Below are 20,861 nucleotides of genomic sequence, written 5' to 3' on the forward strand. Positions count from 1 at the left end.
ATTGCGAACTTTGTCAGCCGGGCCCCGGCACCTTGACAAGATGGGGTTTGAAGCTTGGTACCGTGCCTGTGTCAAACGCACCCAAAACCGCCACACACACACACGCACAGTGTTCGAAAACTAGCGTGCAAACTAAGCAGCATGCTAACGAGTTTCGTTGTAAAAATGATAAAAAAAAACGACGGAAGGCCAACAGCATTAAATCTTAGCTTCGTGCGAAAACACCCACACACATACGGAACTCACTGTAGGGTGGGTGTTGCCAGGTCCCATAAAAGATTACCAAAGTTACCGATTTACCATACAATCTGTGCTGCGCTGGAAATGCTGCGCGATATAATTGAATCCTCGTCTACCCCCGTCTGCTCCACGAACAGTACCGAACTGCGTGTCAATCATTAATTTGCAGTTACTGCAATCAGGCCTTAGTGTATGAGCATGTGTGCGCGTGTGTGTCACCTTTCCGTACGTACGTGCTCGCTGTTCTTGGAGAAACTCTTCAGAGCAACATAGATTCGTTGATGAATAATTTAACGAAATATCGCTCTCCTGCCTTTCAAAGAGCACCGCCAAATCGCAGCATTTGGCATCGAAAAGGCATAATGAATTGAGGTCGTGATGAAGGATGAATCTGTGCGCAGATACATCATTAGCACTGCTACAAGGTATGTTAAAGGAATTATTTTAATGCGTATGTGTACGGAATTCCTAGTAGTGCATAATTGGATAGTTCTGATAAGAGTGCATATGTTACGGCAGGCCGTGAGTTGCCGTGCTCATTAGCATAATGTAGTACTCGTACTCTGGTACGTGTAATTTCTGAGAAAACATCACATTTCTACCTTGGTGTTGTGTGTCACTGATAACTAATAAACTCATTAACTTCATGCACTTATTACAAACCCACGGTAACGGTGTGATTTCAAACGCCGCTTTCAATTTCGCGCCAACGCTGTTCCGATAGTGCTTACACGCGCGTGAGCGCCATCTATCGGAAACAGCATAAAAGCTTTAAAAAAGCTGACGCAACTGCGATTACGCGGGCATGTGTTGCGATACGTTGTTACAGGCAGACCTTCTATACCATTCCCCTTCCACCCTGTAGACGCGTTTTCTAATGTTTATCCGGTTATGTTCGTTTAAATATTCGTAGCAATAGCGAAACTGAAGGAAAAGATTGCAGGAAGCGAATGTAATGTTTCACATACTTTATTATAAAAGCAGGAAGGATTTGAGCCGTTGCCGGAAAATACTGCACAGCGATTGTGATTCCCCCACAAACCAACCAAAAAGCATAAAAATTTCCAACATTAAACGAGCGTTTGTTAGTGAAACTCAATGTTCGATTACATTTTTTCAGTTAAAAGCTCGCCAGCGTCGTCGCCACCAATCGTATTTAATTATCATACTTCTCTAACCAGTTAACATGTTTCACGCATTTTTAGCTTCGATTACACAACACCTTCACGTCCAATTGGAATGGTGGTGGTTTCACAAATTAAACCACCATCGAATTTCTTCCTCTTCACTAACTCTCTGCCAAACTTAACTGCTCTGTAACAGTTCTAGTTTCGCCTCATTTTCAGTTAAAATAAAAGCACACTTTTGTCGTTTAAGTTCGGGAGAGTCATTCGAAACGAAATTCCTCATCCTAATTAAAATCCCCCCCTTACACCACGTGCTTGCACCAATTTCACCATACCATCGCCCAATGCAGCGACGAAAGCCTGGTGGAATAAAACAGCAGTGACGCGATACCAGGTTGTTAGAAATAGTACCATGTTGGTGGTTTTCCCGATAACATAAATACAAGTTTTTATTAATGTATAGGTTGTTCTCTTCCTTTCGTGTAGTGTAATCCTGGCTGGTTCGAGTCGGTTCCGTTTGTTTTGTTTTCTGTTACTGTTACAGTAGTGGAAAGGCGAGAGTAAAAGCGTTTGCCATTTTTTCTTTTCTTTTCTACGAGAGATACAACTGCCTTCTGCTTCGATCTAGGTTTAACAAATGGAATTCAAAGTACGCGAAACACACACACATTCCACACACGTTTCCTCCTTCTCGCTCCTGGAGGATGGCGCTCTTGACCACAGCATTAGCGCATCGTCGTTTCGTGGCCGCGAACGACACGCGCGGACGTGTGCGCATCGCTTACTAAGTATGGAGTTGTGTGTTGTAATTTAGAGTTTTGTTGTGTATGTATAGCGTATATGATGATGTGGGTGTGTAGCACGGTGTATAATAGACAACTTAACTTCGAATGAAACTTAGCATCGCTAGAGTATGTCGATTATCAGGAATACAAGATTCTTTTCCGACCAAGGTATCTATGCATGCCCGTAGCGGAATTACGACAGAATTTTGCTGTTAATCATTTTCGCTCGTTCAACCACGTTCCTTCTCTCTCTCCCTCGTCAAAACACGTACTGCCGCTGCCTCTTGCTCCCTAATATCCTGCACTTCGCTTTCTAAACGTTTTCCCTATCCCTGTTTTAGTCAGTACTAACTGACACACTGCTTCCTGAAGACTTGGCCTTCCGATTTTCCCTGTTTGTTTATGCGATGATGTTGGATTTTGCTACGGCTACAACGTATTCTGACTCTGTGTGCGTGTATGTGTGTGTGAGTGCACCCAGATGTTGGCGGGGTGTGCAACGAGAACGTCAACGCTCATAAAGAACACAACACACAGAAACAAACAAAATTGTGTTTATGATGGAGGAGCAGCACGTTTCAGATAGGACGATGATGACGACGGCTCGCGCGGCTAAAATTGGTGTAGGTTGGTTCTTGCTATCCATGAATTGACCACACACACTCTACACCCATCCGGCCCTCTCTCTTCTTATCACCTCTCCGCCTCACTGCTGATTACATTCCGGAGGCTGCTCGCCCTTTTTGCCGCCGCCGCCACCGGCTCCACGGCCACCCTTCGCCTTCTTCGCCCGATTGCTCGCCGCCGCCGGTGGCTTCGGCGCACTTTCCTCCTCCTCATCGTCATCGTCGTCCTCCTCGTCCTCCTCATCATCCCCATCCTCCATATCCTCATCGTCGTCCTCCTCTTCCTCCTCCTCCTCCTCATCATCCTCGTCGTCGTCATCGTCCACCACCTCGCCGGTGTAGTACAGGACGGCCTTCGGGATGATGCGGGCGCGCAGGAAGTGTCCGACCTCGAAGTCGCGCCCGATCAGGAACTGCGTTTCCGGGTCTATCGTGTCGTCCTCCTGGACGCGGGGCGGCGAGAAGAAGTTAAAGAACGATTCCGTCGGCTGCGTCTTCATCACCATGCGCGTGGCGTTGCGCTGTTTGTGCTTCTGCTGCTTCTTGATCGTTTTCACCGTCACGTTCTTGCCCGCGTTCCAGTTGATCGGGCAGCCGGTGCACTTGAAAATTTCCGGCCCCTCGAAGCTGAACGGCTCGTCACTGTCGATTTTGCAGCGCAGGAAGTACTTCTTCGTCAGCACCGTGTCCTTGAAGTACGGGTTCGGGTCGAAGTGGAACTCGATCACGTACGACATCGGCTCCTTCTCGTACACGATGTTCAGGTTGCGCAGGTACTCCAGCACCGGCTCGTCGTGCGGGTGCACCAGCTCGGCCAGCGCTTCCGTGTTCTTGAACACCATCAGCCAGAAGTTCGGGATGCCCTGCCCGTTCGCCGGCAGCTCCTTGTGGTAGTTGAGCGCCATCTTCTTCAGCTTCTCGTTAATCTCGTCGTCCTCCTCCTCCTGCTCCTCCTCGTCCTCGCCGTCCTCCTTCTTGCGCGGTGGATCCACCCAGGCCGCCTCCTCCGGCGTCGGGTCGGCCTTGCCGGACACGATCTCCTTTCGCCGGTCGACGATCGGCTGGTAGAGCTGCTGATATTTACACTCCAGCTGGTACACCTCTTCGAAGAACTTCGCCTCCAGCTTGGTGTACTCGACCTGCAGATGCTTCAGCGCGTTCACCCGCTGCTGGGCCGATTCCGGCAGCGACTGGATGAACTGTTTCATCATGTAGCGGCGCGAGAACGGGTCCAGGTAGCCGGGCGCATCGACAAAGTCGGGCACCTCGCACTCCGACGCGGATTCCGTCTTGGCACCGGTCGTCATGTTTGGGCGCTGTCTCTAATTTCCTATGTACGCTGCTGAGCGATCACAACGTGTGCTACCGGCAATCTGCAAAAAGAAGAAGGCAAGGAAATTACAGCGTGCAAATTACACCGAGCATGGCAACAAGTTCCCCAGCCCCGGGAAGTGTGAGGTGGGGAGGGCAAATTGGGCAAAATTTTCGATTGATGACTAACTCGACCCCCCGCGAGCATTCACAGCAAGCAACCCAACCCATAAAAGGGAGAAGAGAGAGTGTGTGTAGAACGCACATTCTCAATTATGACGCATTAGATTTTTCCGTTCGGCTACCACATTCACACACACGGTAGGCCTTGAAGAATGTATGCAGGGACAGAAGAGGGGAAAACATACAAGCATCATAGCCAAAAAGCGAGGTTAGGAATCGCAGAAACATGAGTTTTTGTTCCCAGAACCTTTCAGACCCACGGCACAGAGCATTTGAGAACAAGCTGCACCGTTCTGGACAATATGTTGGATTCAAAATTTTAATGACGACTTGGAATAAGGCAAGAAAGAGCAGGCCAAGTGCAAGTGAACAAAAAAAAATCATCTACCAGCACAGCGAACAATCCCACCACATGGAGGAACCGTGTGCTACAGCTGCTAGAGCTAAAGCAATTATGCCGAATTTCGCACTCATCCTTCCTTGCCGCATTCCTTCACGCACCCACCATGCCAGGCTAGCGAGAGCTAACACACGCCACAAAACAGGAACCGGAATTAGCCGGGTCGTGTCACGCTCACCACACACGCGGTTGTCGTGAAACGCACTTTCCACCCGCCTAGTAACAAAGACGGAGGAACAAACTATCCGCCACACCAGTGCACAATAGGATGTATTCAACTTTAATTAAAAAAAACCCAGCCTTATAAAACGCACCTTTGTCCGATTGCTGCTACTTGCAGGGAAACGGGAGATTGCTGCTGGGACGACGGCAAAACCACACACGGGAAGAGAATTTTTACATGGAAGACAGCTTCCGACGGCACACGATGGAATGAAACGGTTCCGCTTATCCGTGCTCATGCGTCCAGCAGTGCCACGGATAACCGAACACCCAGGGCGTAAATATTTGCGCGTTTAGAGTGGCGAGCTGAACGATCTGTAGATGTGTGATATCACTTTTACGCGAAATTACATCAATATTTAGGAGGGGTTTACATTTGTACACTTACTTAATCGTTAGTGGTGCAAAAAGAGCTGCAATTTAGTGTTGCAATGAGTTGTAAAGTGACTACGAATTGTGAAATAAACCTACTGACCAGCGTTGTTGTTTCCCGCGCAAACCGGCTGGCCCGCGTTTGACAGCCGGCCGGCAAACATTTGAATTGTTTGTTTTCATTTCATTTGCAACGGTTTTTTTGTGCAAACCGATTCTGTTGAAATCGTGGAAAAATCACGTTAGAATGTTAAGGATCACTAGTTATACAATGGTAAAGGCTCATATAAAACCAAACTTGTATAATTTCTCACCAAGGTCGCTTCCTCTTCACATAGCGGGTATAAAAGTTCAACAACAATGCTTAACGATTTGTTATTTTTAATTCGAACTTATAATAATATAAAGAAAAACATTGTTGATGTGTTATAGAACAGCGAATTGATTTTTATTAACTAAATCGTTATTGTACTACACCATCGCCATCGGCGCCAACAGTGTTCTTAAATAGATAGTGAAATTTATTTGAAAATAGCCTTGTGATACCACCAGCAGCTACAAATATTACATCGCTCATCCGGACAGGCCGCACAGCACACACACCCACCCACAACACCAGCATTACATTAGCTTAGATAAAGTTTCCATTGTATCAGCTTCTCGTGCAACAGTGACGTTTTCCGGTCCATCGGTTCACTCTTGACGGTATCGCCGGCGGCTGCAACATCCGCCGCATCCAACCGTTTCGCCAGCTTGGCGGCAACGTCCCGCGCCGGATACAGATACTTCACTGGTTCGCCCAGCTTTTCCGGCTGCTTCGGCGCGGGGATGGCATACTCCATGTAGAAGTTGGACAGATTGACGACACCATACTTGGACCGCTGCTGGAACCGCTCAACGGTTTCCTTCAGCCGGTTGTACATGTTGCGAATGTCCGGCGGGAGGGCTTTCGTTACTGAAAGTAGAGAAAAAAGGGCAGTTAAATATTTACACTTAAAAGGAGAGCCGTTGTTCCGTTCTTCCTGCTTACGTTTCGGGCTGTACTGCTCCAGATCGAACATGTAGAGATAGTAGCACAGCTGGTTGTACAGATCCGTCTCGGAGTACTGCAGCACGAGCAAACCCTTGCGGCACAGCAGACAGTACGGGTTGTTTTTGGCCGCCACGTGCGAGTACATGCGCGTGTTCGCGTTGCAGATCGGATTGTCGCACACCATCCAGCGCTGGTAGAACCGCCGTATGTCGGCCCGTACCGCCAGCGTCAGCTCGTTCACAATCGCCGGCAGGTACTGGACCGGCGCAGCCGTACAGACGGCACCGCCCTCCTCGTTGGCGCACCGCTCAAACACCGACCGGTGGCGTCCACCGGCCGACGGGCGGAAACCACTGGCGACCGGATTTTTCCCCTTGCAAGCCACGCACGTAAACTCGAACCGATGGCACAGCCGGTACCGCTCCGCCGCCGTCTTGATCAGGCTCTCCCCGTCCTGATACTGGCCCCCATCGGGTCCACCGCCGCCACCGCCGCCGCTCACCATCGTGCGGTACTTCTTCGGATCGAGCCCCAGGCAAAGGGCCAACCGGCACGCGTCCGTACCGTCCAGTGGCTCGCAGATGCGGAACACGACCGGATGGATCTGCTGCGCCAGATAGTACTCCACGTCCACCTTCAGCAGGTCCGCATTGGCCGGGTCGCGTATCTCGTCGATGTGGTACGCCCGCTTCATCGCCGCCGCGGACGTCCCGTCCTGGCAGATGATGTAGTTCACCATGTCGCCCCGCTTGTAGTTCCGGTTGCGCTGCTTGTTCATGCGCTGCGCAACCTGCACGTGCGGCAGCTGGCCGGCATCGCCGTACTCGTTCAGCGATCGCGTCAGCTGTTTGGTGATTTCGAGCAGCTGCAGCGACAGCGTGCCCGCGACCAGGTCGTCCTTCAGCTTTTCCAGCCGCAGATGGATGTTCTCGATCCGCTCGTCCATCGGTGCGTCGGACAGGATCTGGGCGAGGATCATGTTGCCCGCCAGCACGGCAATGCGCGACCAGTCGCGCCGCACTATGTCCAGCCCCTTGAGCTCCTGCGTGCACACGAACGCACCGTCCGCCTTCTTGCTGATCGAGACGGCGGCGTACTTTTTCTTCTTCAGCAGCAGCAGATACTTGTAGATGCCGTCCACGTCCAGCTCCAGGCAGCGGTACGCCTTGTTCACGTGCTGCTTGATGCTCGCCCCGATCCGGTACACCTGCTCGTAGTCGGTAATGTTCGTGCTCACCATGATGCTGTCCGTGTCGCCGTAGATCACCTGGTAGTTCATGCGCTCCACGATCGACTTGGTGTTCATCAGGATCTCGCGCCCCTTCAGCGTGATCAGCGAGGCCAGATGCTGAGCGTAGAACCGCGACCGGGTGTACCCGAGACACCCGTACAGCGAGTTGGCCGTCAGCTTCAGCGCCATCTGCCGTATGTTGTACTGCATGGCCAGCTCGGGCGACAGGTCGGACGCCTTCATCAGCTGCTTCACGGCCCGGCGGCTCTCGACCAGCTTGCGGATCTGCCGCGGCAGGATGCCGATCTCGTTCGTCGCCAGAATCGTCGGCTCGAGCAGTGCAGTGTCCCCGTCCGGGTCCGGGCCCTCCTGGCCCTCGCCCACCGCCGGTGGCAGCACGGTCGTGAAGCAGATGTTGTACTCCTGGATGATGCTCGGGTACAGCGAGTTAAAGTCCATCAGCAGCACAAACTTGTCGTAGAAGCCCTTGATCGGGTCCAGCACCAATCCGCCGGCGTATGCGGCCTTATTCTTCGGTTTACGCTTCTCTGCTGCCGCCGCCTCCTCACCGCCGCCCTTGCCATTCTTCTGTCCACCTCCTCCACCACCGGCCTGGAAACCGACCTTGTCTGGCAGGATGTAATCCTTCTCGTGGAACGCGTGCAGCAGCAAAAACTCGTTCCGCTCCGCCCTGCCCCCGTGCAGCGTACGGTTCATCAAGTTGCCCGCAATCTGCGTGATCTGCAGCGCCAGCGGCAGCGCATTCAGCTCGCACATCAACCGCAGCGTGTAGAAGTTGTCCTGCATCGTCAGTCCCACCAGCTGGACCAAGCTGTCCGCCTGCTCGTACATGGCCGGGATCTCGTCGAGCAGCACGTCCCTCCGCTCGCCCTCGCCAATCTTCAGCACCTCCGCGCAGAGCGTGTTCAGATCGTAGCTGCGCGACCGGATCAGCTCCTCCGCCGACGTCTTCACGTCGCAGATCATGCGCCCGACAAAGAAATCGTCCACCCGCCGGCTGGCCGGGCTCTTCACCTTCAGCCGGCCGATGCGGCTCCACAGCGCCATCTTCGTCGTCATCAGCCGCTGGCAGATCAGGTCTAGCTGGAAGTCCTCCGAGTCGAACGTGACCACCAGGTCCGGATCGATCACCTGGAACGTGGACAGGAACCAGCTCAGCAGCGTCCGTTCGCTTTCGCACTTCGTCACCTTCGCCTTGCAGTCGGCCGGATTGAAGTTCAGCGGCCAGACCGTGTTGGTGGGCCGGGTCACGCCACAGTACTGCCGCGTGAACGGTGGGTTCGGGGGCGGCTGGGCGAGCGAGAAGCGATCGTTCACCAGCATCGTGATCATCACGATCTCGTTCGCGTTGTTGCGCAGCGTGCTGCGCACATTGATCGAGCAAAAGACGAGCGGCGGCGGCGTCACGGTGGCGGCCGCATCCGTCGCCAGCGTAACGCACGAAATGTCCGGCACGGTCACCTCCCGTTTGCACCAGCTCGATTTCGTTTCGCGGGGCGTCGTGTTCCGCAGCTCCATCCAGCACGGGCCCTTCACCTTCCGCTCGAGCAGAAACTGCTCCACCACGTTCGTGTTGGCGCCGAAGATGTGCGCGATCGTGCGGTAGCGCTTGTCGAGCGGCGGCGCCGCCAGCTTGGCACTGTACCGCACCTCCAGATACTCGGCCGTGACCGGCACCTGCAGCGAGCTGGTGGCGCTCGTGTAGGCGAAGCTCTTCGTCACCACCTTCGTGCGGTACTTGGTGATGTTCAGCTTGGTGCTGATATCGTTGCAGAACTCGTTGTACACGTCCAGCATGCTGACCGGGGCGCCCGTTTCGGTGTGGGTTTCGCGCGCTAGCAGATACATGCAACGGTCGACGTTCTGCACGTGCACGCAGATCGACTGGAAGTCGCGCCCATTGCCCGCCGAGATGCGCCCGAACAGGTACAGCTCGCCCTGGCACTTGTTCGGATCGTTCCAAGCGTCCCAGAACCAAAACTTCATCGTCTCGGTGCTGCATTCGGCTTCCCCGCTCGCTTCAACGCCGGTTTCGCCCGTTTCTGTGCCACCTTTCTTACCGCCGTCCTCAATGCCGGAGAAAATGCTGTCCCACGCGTTCAGCAGATTCTTCGGGATCTCTTCCTCCTGTTCTGCTGGTTCTGCCTTCTTATCGTCCGCCTTCTTCGGACCACCTTCCACTTGCTCCCCAACGTTCGCCATCTCAGCGAAATCATCATCCATATCATCCAGGAAGTGACTCTCCACCGTGCCACCCAACTGCTCTTGGCTGGGTGGTTCCGCTTTCACCAGTTCCTTCACCTCTTCCGTTCTCGGTTCTGGCTGGGTCATTGGTTCCTGCTTGATGGTAGGTGGGGCAGACGTTGCTGCAGCCACCACCGCCGGTTGAGGTGCCTCCTGCTTGATCAAAGTTGCCGTCGTTTGTGTAGCAGGCGGCTTCTTACCCGCCGGCTTTCCCTCCGATTCGGCCATTAAATTCTTCAGCATCTCCTCGTCACTGTCCTCCTCCACTACTGCGGCTTTCTTTTCGGATCGCTTCAAATTCTTGCTCAAATTCGCCATGTAACGCTTCATCTCCTCCTCCGCCGTCAGTTCTTTCGGTTTGACCGGGGCCGTTTTTGTCGCCCTCTGCAGCGGGCGGATTTCCTTCCTGCCCGACGACGAACCTGGACCATTTTCCGATGATCCATCCGCCTCGCCAGCGCCCCCATTTTCCGACTTAATTTCACCCAAAATGTCCGCCAGCGCATCATCGTCCTCCACCTTTGTCTTGGGTGCCTGCTCACGGTTGAAGTAGTTTTTCAACGATTTGCGCCCTGTGACCGGTCCGCTCTGACTGTGGCCTGGATCGTCACGGACACGCTTCTTGCTTTTGGTTCCCTTTTTGCTTGCCGAACGGCTGCCGCTCGTCAGTGGATCCAGCTCATCTTCGTCGAATATTTCTCGCCCATTCTCGACGTATCCGAGACCGTCTGTGCGGAAAAAGGGTCATTTAGAAAACGTAGGGGAAACAACGCTTCCATCCCGCTGCTTACCGTCATCCTCTACCCAGTCGTCGTGCATGCGCTCGTTGACGATTTTGGCGTACTCCTTCTCGTCCACCTCATCGTACACGTTCTCGATCTCGTCCACCTCGTACTTGTTCTTGGTGCCGACCTCCTTCACCTTCTTCAGCCGTTCCAGTGCCGCAAACCGGCCATGCTTGTCGATTCGCCTGCGCTTCGAACGCTGCTCCGATCCTAACGAAGGTTTTCGTATGTAAAAATACAATCAATATAATCGCAATAAATGTATCACCACATCACAACACAGCACACCAACACCTTACCAGGAGAATCACACATTCCGGGCCGAATGCAATGCCACCGATCGAGATGAATCCTTTCACTTGGTGTTAAAGCTTATAGTTACACTTTTTGTTTATGGGTTAAATTATTATTTACATCGAATTACAGCCGGGAATTAGCCTACGCCACGACAAATGTTGATAAAATCGGCTCGCTGTTTTGGGTCGTGGTTCGTGACGGCTGTGTTTTGTTTTGGCGCGAAACCACTCGCGTAGGATCTCTCACAGTGTGCTGCCGAACGGGAGAAAATGTTAGACAAAATTAGTAGAAACATGGTGTAGTTTTCATACAAAATTGTTGAACTTTTTAAGAAAGAAAAAAATATGAATTATTCAGCAGAAAATTTTATCAAAAACAATTTATCATACACTGACAGAAGTTTTCGCCCTCGACTACCACTATGCGAAATGAAATTTTGCTTTTGGAGTGCGTTGAGAAATCGGGCTTTTTATTGATTAAACTTGTTACAAACTCCATAAAAAAAACTCTGGTACATGTGCTCCGCTAAGTTGTACTTTGTCACCATAATATTATATTCTAGACAAACAAATGAAATAAAGCAAAAAAATATTTACTTGTGTGTGTGTTTTTTTTTTGCATTATTTTGCCACGTAGATTGATTTTTCACGATCAAAACATATAATTTTGAACTGTTCTTTCCAAAAATTCAAAAAGCTTTAATTGTTTCATTTTTGGCGTAGAATTCATACAAATTTTGAGTTTGTAAAAATTAAATCCTTAAAAACAAAATGCACGCTCATTCTTGAAACGGCCCAATGAGAATTGAGTGTGGGGTTATAAACGAAACGTTTTGAAATCGATTCTCTATCTTTCAAATTATTATACAATCGTACTTCTAAAAATCATTAAAAACATTGCATTTTTCCTCATTCCATCACACCGTTGATTAAAACACGCTTCCCATACGAAAGCCAACGAAAATCACAATAAAAATGTGCCCCAAACACAGCCCGCCCTAGTGAAAATGCTACCACAATCGATTCACCTTTCGCCCGGATGACGCCGCACGATTTGTGGACGATTCGAGCGCGCGTTCGGCTTACTCGCGACAACACCGCTTTCGCCTCGTGCCCGTGCCGAATGCTCGATTCGAGCAGCTTGTACAGTGCAGCTAACCTCGAAAAGGTGAAAAGGGAAAAGCGATGGTCAGCACCATTTAATGTTATTTAGATTTCTAAGAAGTTTAATCTTTTTTAGTTTTCTAATTAGTATTTAAGGCATCTTATTAAGATTAAACCCTGAACGCTAAGCATAATTTTAATCTTTAAAACGTAAAGAAGCCGCTAGAAATACTAGAAAGTAAGTAAAACGGCCCGTGGCCGCCCGGGAAGCGAAAGAAGTGTGCCAGCGAGCCAGCCACCCCGTGTACCCGTGTACCCGAAGCAGGCAGCAGCGCGTGTACGTGCGTACGTATTGCTGTGTGTCGTTCGTTCGTCCCCCCCCCCCCCCCCTCCCCCCGTGTCGTGGCGTATCCGGAACATGGTTCCACCGTAAGGCTGACGAAAATGTAAGGCGTGCGGGGTTTTTTTTGCGATCGGTTTTGTGTCCCCGGTGCCAGGAATGGTACTGTGGGTTATTTTTGGACCCGTTTTCGAACTGCGGAAAGTGTGAATTAGCTGTAAAATTTAGCCTTTTTCGATGCTTTTGCTACCATTCCACACAACCACCACCACCACCCCGTCGACATTCTCCTTGCGTGAACTTCCGTTTGTCGTCGTGATGAGTCTGCACTGTACCACCAATCTGGTACGGATTTTGCGAGCAGTATCCCGACAATGGTTACTGTTTCGTGGCGTACCGGATGGACAAACGCCATCGGTGGTGAGCAAGGTGTGGTGGTGGTGACATTTGGTGGAGAGCCGCTTTTCGCTGCTATGGCCACGCTGCCTTTCGTTCGTCAGCATTGACGAAGAAAAAGGATGCTGCCGCTCGCAGATTATGTCGTGATTACGTAGCTAAATGTGGGGTATTTCCCGCGGTTTGAGTGTGACGCGGAATCGTACGCGGGTCGCCTGGTGTGCTGATGAGTGTGTTCTTCTTTCTCTTCTTCGGACGGCGCACCGTTCACTAGATGGATGCGGTTAATCACCTTCCTTTCCTTCGCATATGTATCCGACACACGCACACACACGCACACATATCGATACTCGCACACGTACACGCGCGCATCAACACCTACTTGGATGTGAAGATATTTTATTTTGCTTTTTTCTTTTCTTTCTTTTTCTGTGCCCGTGGTGTTATTATTGTTCACCGTGTCCTGCTCCGTGGATCGTCCATTTTGGTGTGCCTCTTCTGTCCCCGGCGATATCATCGACGGCGCTTCGGGCGATGCAAACAAACGGAACAAACGGATTCAACGGGGACCACTGCCTACGCACGTGTAGTAAGTGAATAAACATATACAAACACACACGCGCACCTCTGCAGGAGAGTGAGAGGCCCCCTCCACCCTCAACACAAACCCCACGCAAATTCGCCGACGGTAGTGTAGGTGAGGAAGTGTGTGTGAGTGTGTATCCAGCCAGCATCCGGCCAGTGGTGTAAACAGGTACCAGGCCAGCCTCATCACGACGTATCCCCCAGGCAACGAGGTGTATCAGCAACCGGCGCGGGCCCCTGCACGGAACCGCAACAGTGAGGGTAGCAGCAGCAGCCTCGGTGGCAGGAAGATGCATCCATCGAAAAAGATGATCCCGGCCGAACTGGATGATCATGAGAAGGGCAAGCTGTTCGTCGGCGGGCTGTCCTGGGAGACGAGCCACGAGAACCTGCAGCGCTACTTTAGCCGGTACGGCGAGGTGATCGACTGCGTGGTGATGAAGAACAACGAGACCGGCCGGTCGCGCGGGTTCGGCTTCGTGACGTTTGCCGATCCGGAGAACGTGGAGCGGGCGCTCGAGAACGGGCCGCACACGCTGGACGGGCGGACGATCGATCCGAAGCCGTGCAATCCGCGCTCGCAGCACAAGCCGAAGCGCACCGGCGGCTACCCGAAGGTGTTCCTCGGCGGGCTGCCGCCCAACATCACCGAGACGGATCTGCGCTCGTTCTTCTGCCGGTACGGCACCGTCATGGAGGTGGTGATCATGTACGACCAGGAGAAGAAGAAGTCGCGCGGCTTCGGCTTCCTGTCGTTCGAGAACGAGAGCGCGGTCGAGCGTGCGACGACGGACCACTTCGTGCACATCAGCGGCAAGCAGGTGGAGGTGAAGAAGGCGGAACCGCGCGACGGCAATCAGAACAACAGCAACAGCATGAACACCGACTCGTACCAGTGGGGCTCGCCGCAGGCACCCCCGATGGGCAACGGGCAGATGGGCGGACCGCCGATCAACATGCAGTCGAACATGATCCAGGGCTACCAGGGCTGGGGCACGTCCCAGCCGCAGCAGGGCTACGGCGGGTACGGGGCCGGTGCGGCCGGTGCCGCCAACGCGTACCAGAGCTGGGGAGCGCCGCCGCCACCGCAGCAGTGGGGCAACTACAATGCCACGCCGCAGCAAACGCAGGGCTACGGTGGGTACGACATGTACAACAACTCGGGCGCCGGTAGCGCCGGCGGGTACGGGTCCGGCAACTGGAACTCGTGGAACATGCCGCCGAACACGGCCGGCTCGGCCGCTGGCTCGACCGCGGACATGTACACGCGCCCCCAGTCCGGCCCGACCGCCGGTCCGGGCGCCTCGGCCGGCCCGACGAGCGGTGGCCCGTCCAAGCCGGGCTCGGAGTACGGTGGCGGTTCGGCCGCGTACGGTGGTGGTGCGGCTGCTGCGGCGGCTGCCGCTGCCGCCGCTACCGCCGGCTACAACTACTACCAGAGCGACCAGAACACGTACAACAACCGGCCGCGCTCGGTGTACGGTGCCGGCAGTGATGCGACCTCCCAGCCGCCCTACCAGGCGTTCTAGATGGGCGAGCGGATTGATGCTTCCGACGTTGCTGCGGGCCGTTTGGCGGGCATGGAACGCCCATCGTTGGCAGCGGGAGGATACGCGTTTGGTGGGCCCGTTAGCGGAGCAAGCGTCCAAGCGCCACTTCCAGCAGCAGCAGCAGCAGCAGCAACAGCATCGGTGCTCAATCGTGGTCAGCGTTTACTGTAAGGAGGATCAATAAGAAAATAGAGAGCACACACACACGCAACCATTTTTTGGCGTCCTATAAATTACACGAATCGAATGGAAAGGAACAAAAAGAAGAAAAAACTAAGAAAACAGAAAGCATTAGAAAGCATCAGCGCAGTGTAACAGCAACAACAATAGAAACAGCATCATGCATACACAGCAACATACAGATATACAAAAATACCCTCTGTAAATCGATTTAGTAGAGTGAAGTGGAACGGGCCCACAGCGTCGAGCAAGGGGTCGGAATTCCATCAGGATTTTAGCAGAAGTAAGCACCCATACGCTAGATAAGAGAGGAAAACTAAACAAAAAAAAATCTGACGATCATGATGATGATGGAACTTTCCGATGAATTGTTTCATAAAACACTGTCCGCTTGGGAAACTCACTCATACATACAACAAGCTAAAAGTGTGGAGGGGGTGGACAGACATCGTATTTCATTCAATTACAAGCAAGAGCATGGAGTATATACAGCAGCAACAAACTCTATATACATTATAAATAATTATATATATACATATAACAAGGAAGAAAACAAAACAAAAGGTAAAATCATATAAACAAAATGAGGGATTCTTATAAGGTGAGCAACAACAAAAAAAAAAAAGAAAAGAAAACACGGAAAAACAAAAAAAGGATGCTTAGCAAAGATTATAAAAAAAAAACAAGTAACTCTAGTAACTACTATTATAAACAACAAGAACAACCACATCCATATTGCATATAAATGTTCGCAAACACAAAACACACACCCACACACAAAACACACTACAATCCTCCCCATAAAAAAAATACTGGTGAAGAAATAAGAAGAGCAAAAACACAACACAAATGGAGTAAAAGATAGATAGAGCGATGATGGTGGTATGCGTAGGAAAGCGAAGCTAATTAGAAGGAGAAGATAATAATACTAACTAATTACATTTACTTTGCGCGACTTTAGAATGAGGAAGCAAACAAAACACACAAATTCATGATAAGTAGTTTACGATAGAAACAAAAGCAAGAGAAAGAGAGATAGAGAGATAGAAAGAGAGTTATATAAAGCTGGAAGCTGGAAAACATGTAAAAGATGCAAGTATAGGAGCGAAGCGCTGTAACAACCACGGTTAATATTTGGAGGGGTAATATGGTAGAGTTTGAAGAAAACCGGTGGCGTTCGGGGGATGAGAAGTACTAAAAACTACAAATTTTCCTTTAAATGCAGAACCCACACACACACACACACACACTTGTACACAGAGAGATTGGATTTAGTGTGAGGAAAGAGAGCGAGAGAGAGAGAGATGGTTGGATTTGTTGTTGCATTGAAACATTGTTTCCTGTTCTGGTGGAAATAGTAACGGATTGTATTAAATTAACACTAGTTTTTCACACTTCTTTTTTAAGCAGATAAATGGGTGGAAACTCGGACATTACACACACCTACCACACACCCACCTTACCACCTATCTTTCGAGTTTTGTTTATACACCTCATTTGCATACACACACACGCGCGCGCGCGCTCGCGAATAATTAACTGTTGCCGGCAATATCGGGGAGGAGGGAGAGGGTGTGTAAAAGTAAGTTAGCCTCTGTGTGTTGTTTTAAAGTATAATATTCGTATAGTAACTTTCGAAATAGAAACAGACGAAACGCGTCAATCTTTGTAATTGGGTGTGAAATTGTTATTGAATTGGATTGTGGGAAGAGATTGCTTCTGTTTTTTTTTTTTTAATATAACACACAACAAGAAACAAAAGAAAAACATAAACGTGCAACACTGAACACATAATACCGGCAATTAATATATAGCGAGGCAGAGTGGCAGACAGACAGAGAGAAAGCGCTGAAAGTATCGTTTGTGTTGGTCGATGTGTAGGAAAACACAGTAAAGCTGTTTCGCTTTTTTTTTTTTGAAAATTATCTCTGCGTGTATGTGCGTATGCTGTGTGTCCCACATATAAAGAGTTTTTTTTTAAAGTAACAAACTAGAAACATACATACCAATTTGAAGACAAAGTTAAAGAGACAAACACCACCGCAAACGAAAGGAGGATTGTTTGGTTTTGTTTTCAATTATCTTTCCCTCCAACACACACACACACACCGTTGTACGTGAACTGTTTGCAGCCTGTTTTCTTTCCATTCGTTTAATTTTTTTATATATGATAAATATTATTTTTTCGATTTTGTTTTATAAAACACCATTTACTTTAATTATCGATCTATGAATAATGCTAGCTTGTTCTGTTCTTTTTTAATCGTATGCTAAACATACACACACACACACACATTCACACGTACTGTAGTAGTGCCCTCTAGTAGTCACACTCTAGTGTCTGGCCAGAGCTTCCACAAAGACACAAACCAACGGTCGAAATGGTCCTTTTTTGGCACAACTTTTCCTTTCCCCCTTCTGGAGTTTTTTTTTTGTTTTGTTTTAATTTGATTTGTACCACCTGGGCGTATGTATGCTAAGTTCGCTTTTATCCCTATTATACCGTCATTTTATGGGTAGCACACAAGCGATATGTTAAACGAGAGACACGAGCAGAGCCAGTTTAAAACTGTGGGTAGATGTATTTCAGTTCTGGCATGTCTGGTGTCAACACCAGGGGAAGAACGATAGGATTAACGCACGCAAGAATTCAATTGTGAAAACTTTATCATTTTAAAATAATGCGTAAATATGCGGTAGTTCAGCTTCTCGTCTCGTTTGTGAAGGATATTCTTTTTCCGAGTGCGCTAGTGTACTCACTTTTAAGCTAGAACAAAACAAGGCTAACAATGGCAAGGCTCCCTGCCAAAATACCGGCAATGGCTGCGGATGAAGCATGGCTGTTAGTTAAGAATCATTGTGCAGGTCATACAAAAAGAGAAAGATATGTAATGGCAATTAGCAGTTAATTTCGTGCGCGCCAATATTATGCTAGGAGAAGAAAGCACTTACACACACACACACACACAAACCACTATTTTTAGCGGTGGGGAAAGACGGTGATTGTTTTAAACAAAAAAAGGATAGTAGTAACAACACTTGATTTATCACGCCTTGATCATCGAGAAAGGCATACCTAAGGATATATTAGTATTTGCTTTCCTTTTCTTTTAATGTGGAATTCTATTATTGTACATTTTAGAGAGCATCCTACCTACCTACACCCCTGTGTATTGTGTCAAAAAACTGTTCGCGGACGATTAATATTAAAATGTAAAATGTATGCCCTGTGAGGGAGGGCAGGATTGTTCTCACGCGCGCGCGGCTTTTTAATGATTGTAACAAAAAAAACCGACTTTGTGCTTTTATTCTGTTTTCCTCATTCCTTTTTCGTGTTTTGTTTTCTTCTTCTATCTCTGTAACAGCTCTTTTATTTAACATTATTTTTTATTTAAATGCCCCCCTCTGTGTCTGTTCCTTTGTTCCCTTTTTCATCTATGAACTAGTTTTCCACGGAGTTTTCGAATAAGTAAAGTGGAAAAACTAGAATATTTTTCTGTTTTTTTTTTGCTTGTTTTAAAGAACGCAGCAGGCGGGCTTTCTAATAGTAGGAGCATACAACTACACGTAAGGTACATAGATCACGCGCGCACGCACGCACGTGTGTATCGCGTATCTTAAGAACGAGAACTGATATTGTGTAACTTTTTAGCGAGGAAGTTAATAACAAAACAAACAAAATCATACTGTATCGAACTGAGCGAATACCGGTGCGTCGGTGTGTGTGTGTGTGTGTGTGTGCATGTGCGTGTGTTAGCAGATAAAACAACACCCGCAAGGGCACAGGGCTTCTCGCGCACGTGTTTGCTCATTGCGCAAAAAATATTGTTTGTGGTGCGCGTTTTTAAGCGTATGTATGTGCGTGTGTCCTATGTTTCCTAGGAAACGAAAAGGATAACTGCATTAGCGGAGGGGTGTTGTTGGTGTTGTTGTTGTTGGTTAAGCCCAAGTAATTGTTATAATGAAGCATATAAGGAACCAGAAATGAAACAGAAATAGTTTATTTTTTCTCTCTCTCTCTTTCTGTATTATAAGGTGTCCCTTCTTTTTTGTTTTAACAAATTAGTGCAACAAAAACCTAGAAATCAAACTAAAATAGTGGATAAACCAACTTCTCCAACAGCTAAGGTTAGAGGCGTGTTGTGCGTTTGTTTGTTGAATGCGTGAAAGGGAATGTTTGAATGAGCAAGGCAGAAAGATATCGTGCGTGTGTGCGTGTGCGTGTGTGTGTGGGTTAAGAATTCTGTTCTAAAACAAAAACTACTAGAGTGTAACACAGAAAATTGTTTAAGAAAAAAAAGGGAAGAAAAACTCAACCACCAAGCAAGCAACAACGGATTAAAGCTCGGGAGAAGAGGTCCGAGATTTTGTAGGTTAGGTGTAAAGCAAGTAACAACAATAAGCTAAAAAAGAACATCAGTTAAGATACCGCCGGAAGCCCTGTTTTAGTAGTGTTTTGTTTGATTTTTTTTGTTTTGCATAAGAACTGGTAAAGAACTAGGTTTAAAAAAGAAGCGTCAGATAACTTAAACAATAGTGAATAGACATCGTTAGTAGAGACAGATAGTAGACACACACACACATATACACACATGCACACACACACACAGCGAAGTGGAGGCGCGCGTTCAACGTCTAAAAGAGAAGAAAAGCGTGAATTTTCCTATTGTTTTCCCACGGAAACAAAACGAATGGTATCGAATACCCGTTAGTTTTTGTTTGCTTCCTTTTTAACAACACACACACCCCCCCCCCAGGGTGCGTGATATTAGTGTTGAGATGTTAATTATGTTTCTTTTTTTTCTGTGTGTGTAGAGTCACTTCCATGTTTTGATGTATTTTAAAAGTAATGCTACTATGCTATGACCATTACTTACTACTAGTACTACTACTACTACTACTAACTACCACGTACGTATGTTCTCCTCTTGGCTGGCCTGCGTTAGCGAGCCGGAAAGTAAGATAGTTTAGAAGCTTATACCCACAGTTGTTCCCCTTTCCCTCCTCCTCCTCAACCATCGTGTTACAATCCATGTTACCTTGTCATACTCCGACCCTAAGTGGCCCTTTTCTCCCCACCGCCCGTTCGGAATGCGACTGGCTACGTTAATTTGCAACACATCGTCCGGTTGATCCTGCTTCCTTCCGTTTTGTTTTAAGAAGGATGTACCGTTTGTTCATTCTTGTCGTTCGTTTGTTTGTTTGTAGTGCTTTCTTAAGGTAATGTGTGTAGTAGGCAAGTGTTAGGCAACTGAACTGAGCTAAGGAAAAGTGAGGAAAAATACAAAAACCAACAGCTACCACCACTCCAGGAGGGCAACAGCGTGTGTGCGTCGTGTGTGTGTGTGTGTGTGCTATCCCCCCTCCTCCCGCTAGAAGAAAATCCTATGAGGAAAACAAAGTGGCGAACGGTAGCGAGCGAGTGAGAAATTTGCGTTTAATTTTATGTATGTTCCGCTTTATGATTAATTTGTTTATGCGTTTTTTTTTCTTTAAACTTCATTATCTTCTTCTGTGTAATTTGCTATCTTTTCTTCTTTTTTTTGTCGGATATTTGCATAAATATATATACACTACCATTATAATAGAAGCATACAACCGTATCGTTTTGCTCACTTTTTGCTGTATATCATTTTGTTTACTTTTTTTGTTTAATCATCCCATAAGAACGGTACGAAAAGATTAAAAAAAACCTTTTGTCACATACAAAAACACACCACTCATGCAAGATCGAATGTGATGTTCATTTAAACTTTCCTCCCTTTTTTCCCTTTTTCCCCCCCTTTTCCGTGTTAGTTAAGCGATGCGTGTCTGTGACCTGCAGGTTTTG

At 48.8% G+C, this 20,861-nt stretch overlaps 3 protein-coding genes across 5 annotated transcripts; 1 reads left to right on the plus strand and 2 right to left on the minus strand.

The window, feature by feature from the left end:
• Positions 1-1,789: 1,789 nt before the first annotated feature.
• LOC1281196 (nucleosome assembly protein 1-like 4) lies at positions 1,790-5,161 on the minus strand. Its single transcript, XM_321135.6, has 2 exons — positions 4,987-5,161; positions 1,790-4,151 (listed from the first exon to the last, which is right to left on the minus strand). Exon 2 carries the CDS (start codon positions 4,083-4,085, stop codon positions 2,859-2,861), a length of 1,227 nt encoding a protein of 408 aa, XP_321135.6. The 5' UTR covers positions 4,086-4,151; positions 4,987-5,161; the 3' UTR covers positions 1,790-2,858.
• A 526-nt stretch (positions 5,162-5,687) lies between these two features.
• On the minus strand, positions 5,688-11,199 carry LOC1281195 (DNA polymerase alpha catalytic subunit). The gene is made up of 4 exons (XM_321134.6): positions 10,880-11,199; positions 10,587-10,790; positions 6,297-10,523; positions 5,688-6,221 (listed from the first exon to the last, which is right to left on the minus strand). Exons 1-4 carry the CDS (start codon positions 10,893-10,895, stop codon positions 5,893-5,895), a joined length of 4,776 nt encoding a protein of 1,591 aa, XP_321134.6. The 5' UTR covers positions 10,896-11,199; the 3' UTR covers positions 5,688-5,892.
• Positions 11,200-11,957: 758 nt separating this feature from the next.
• On the plus strand, positions 11,958-20,658 carry LOC1281194 (heterogeneous nuclear ribonucleoprotein 27C). 3 transcript variants are annotated; one of them, XM_061645094.1, is made up of 2 exons: positions 11,958-12,064; positions 13,307-20,658. In XM_061645094.1, the coding sequence occupies exon 2, from the start codon at positions 13,592-13,594 to the stop codon at positions 14,828-14,830; it is 1,239 nt and encodes a 412-aa protein (XP_061501078.1). In that variant the 5' UTR covers positions 11,958-12,064; positions 13,307-13,591; the 3' UTR covers positions 14,831-20,658. The 3 variants fall into 3 exon arrangements, with proteins under 3 accessions (XP_061501078.1, XP_321133.5, XP_003435970.1); XM_321133.6 differs by having other exon boundaries at positions 11,981-12,218; XM_003435922.2 differs by having other exon boundaries at positions 12,005-12,325.
• Positions 20,659-20,861: the final 203 nt, after the last annotated feature.

Source organism: Anopheles gambiae, chromosome 2 (assembly GCF_943734735.2).
Source record: "Anopheles gambiae chromosome 2, idAnoGambNW_F1_1, whole genome shotgun sequence".
Lineage (NCBI taxonomy): Eukaryota > Metazoa > Arthropoda > Insecta > Diptera > Culicidae > Anopheles > Anopheles gambiae.

What these genes read in the sequence shown, in the direction of transcription:
- LOC1281195 (XM_321134.6), bottom strand. An exon ending in CGACTGGGTAGAGGATGACG is followed by an intron (nt 10,524 to 10,586) that starts GTAAGCAGCGGG and finishes TTTTCCGCACAG; the next exon opens with ACGGTCTCGGATACGTCGAG. An exon ending in GGAGCAGTACAGCCCGAAAC is followed by an intron (nt 6,222 to 6,296) that starts GTAAGCAGGAAG and finishes CTCTACTTTCAG; the next exon opens with TAACGAAAGCCCTCCCGCCG.
- LOC1281196 (XM_321135.6), bottom strand. Translation starts at nt 4,085, where the DNA reads ATGACGACCGGTGCCAAGACGGAATCCGCGTCGGAGTGCGAGGTGCCC.
- LOC1281194 (XM_061645094.1), top strand. Translation starts at nt 13,592, where the DNA reads ATGCATCCATCGAAAAAGATGATCCCGGCCGAACTGGATGATCATGAG.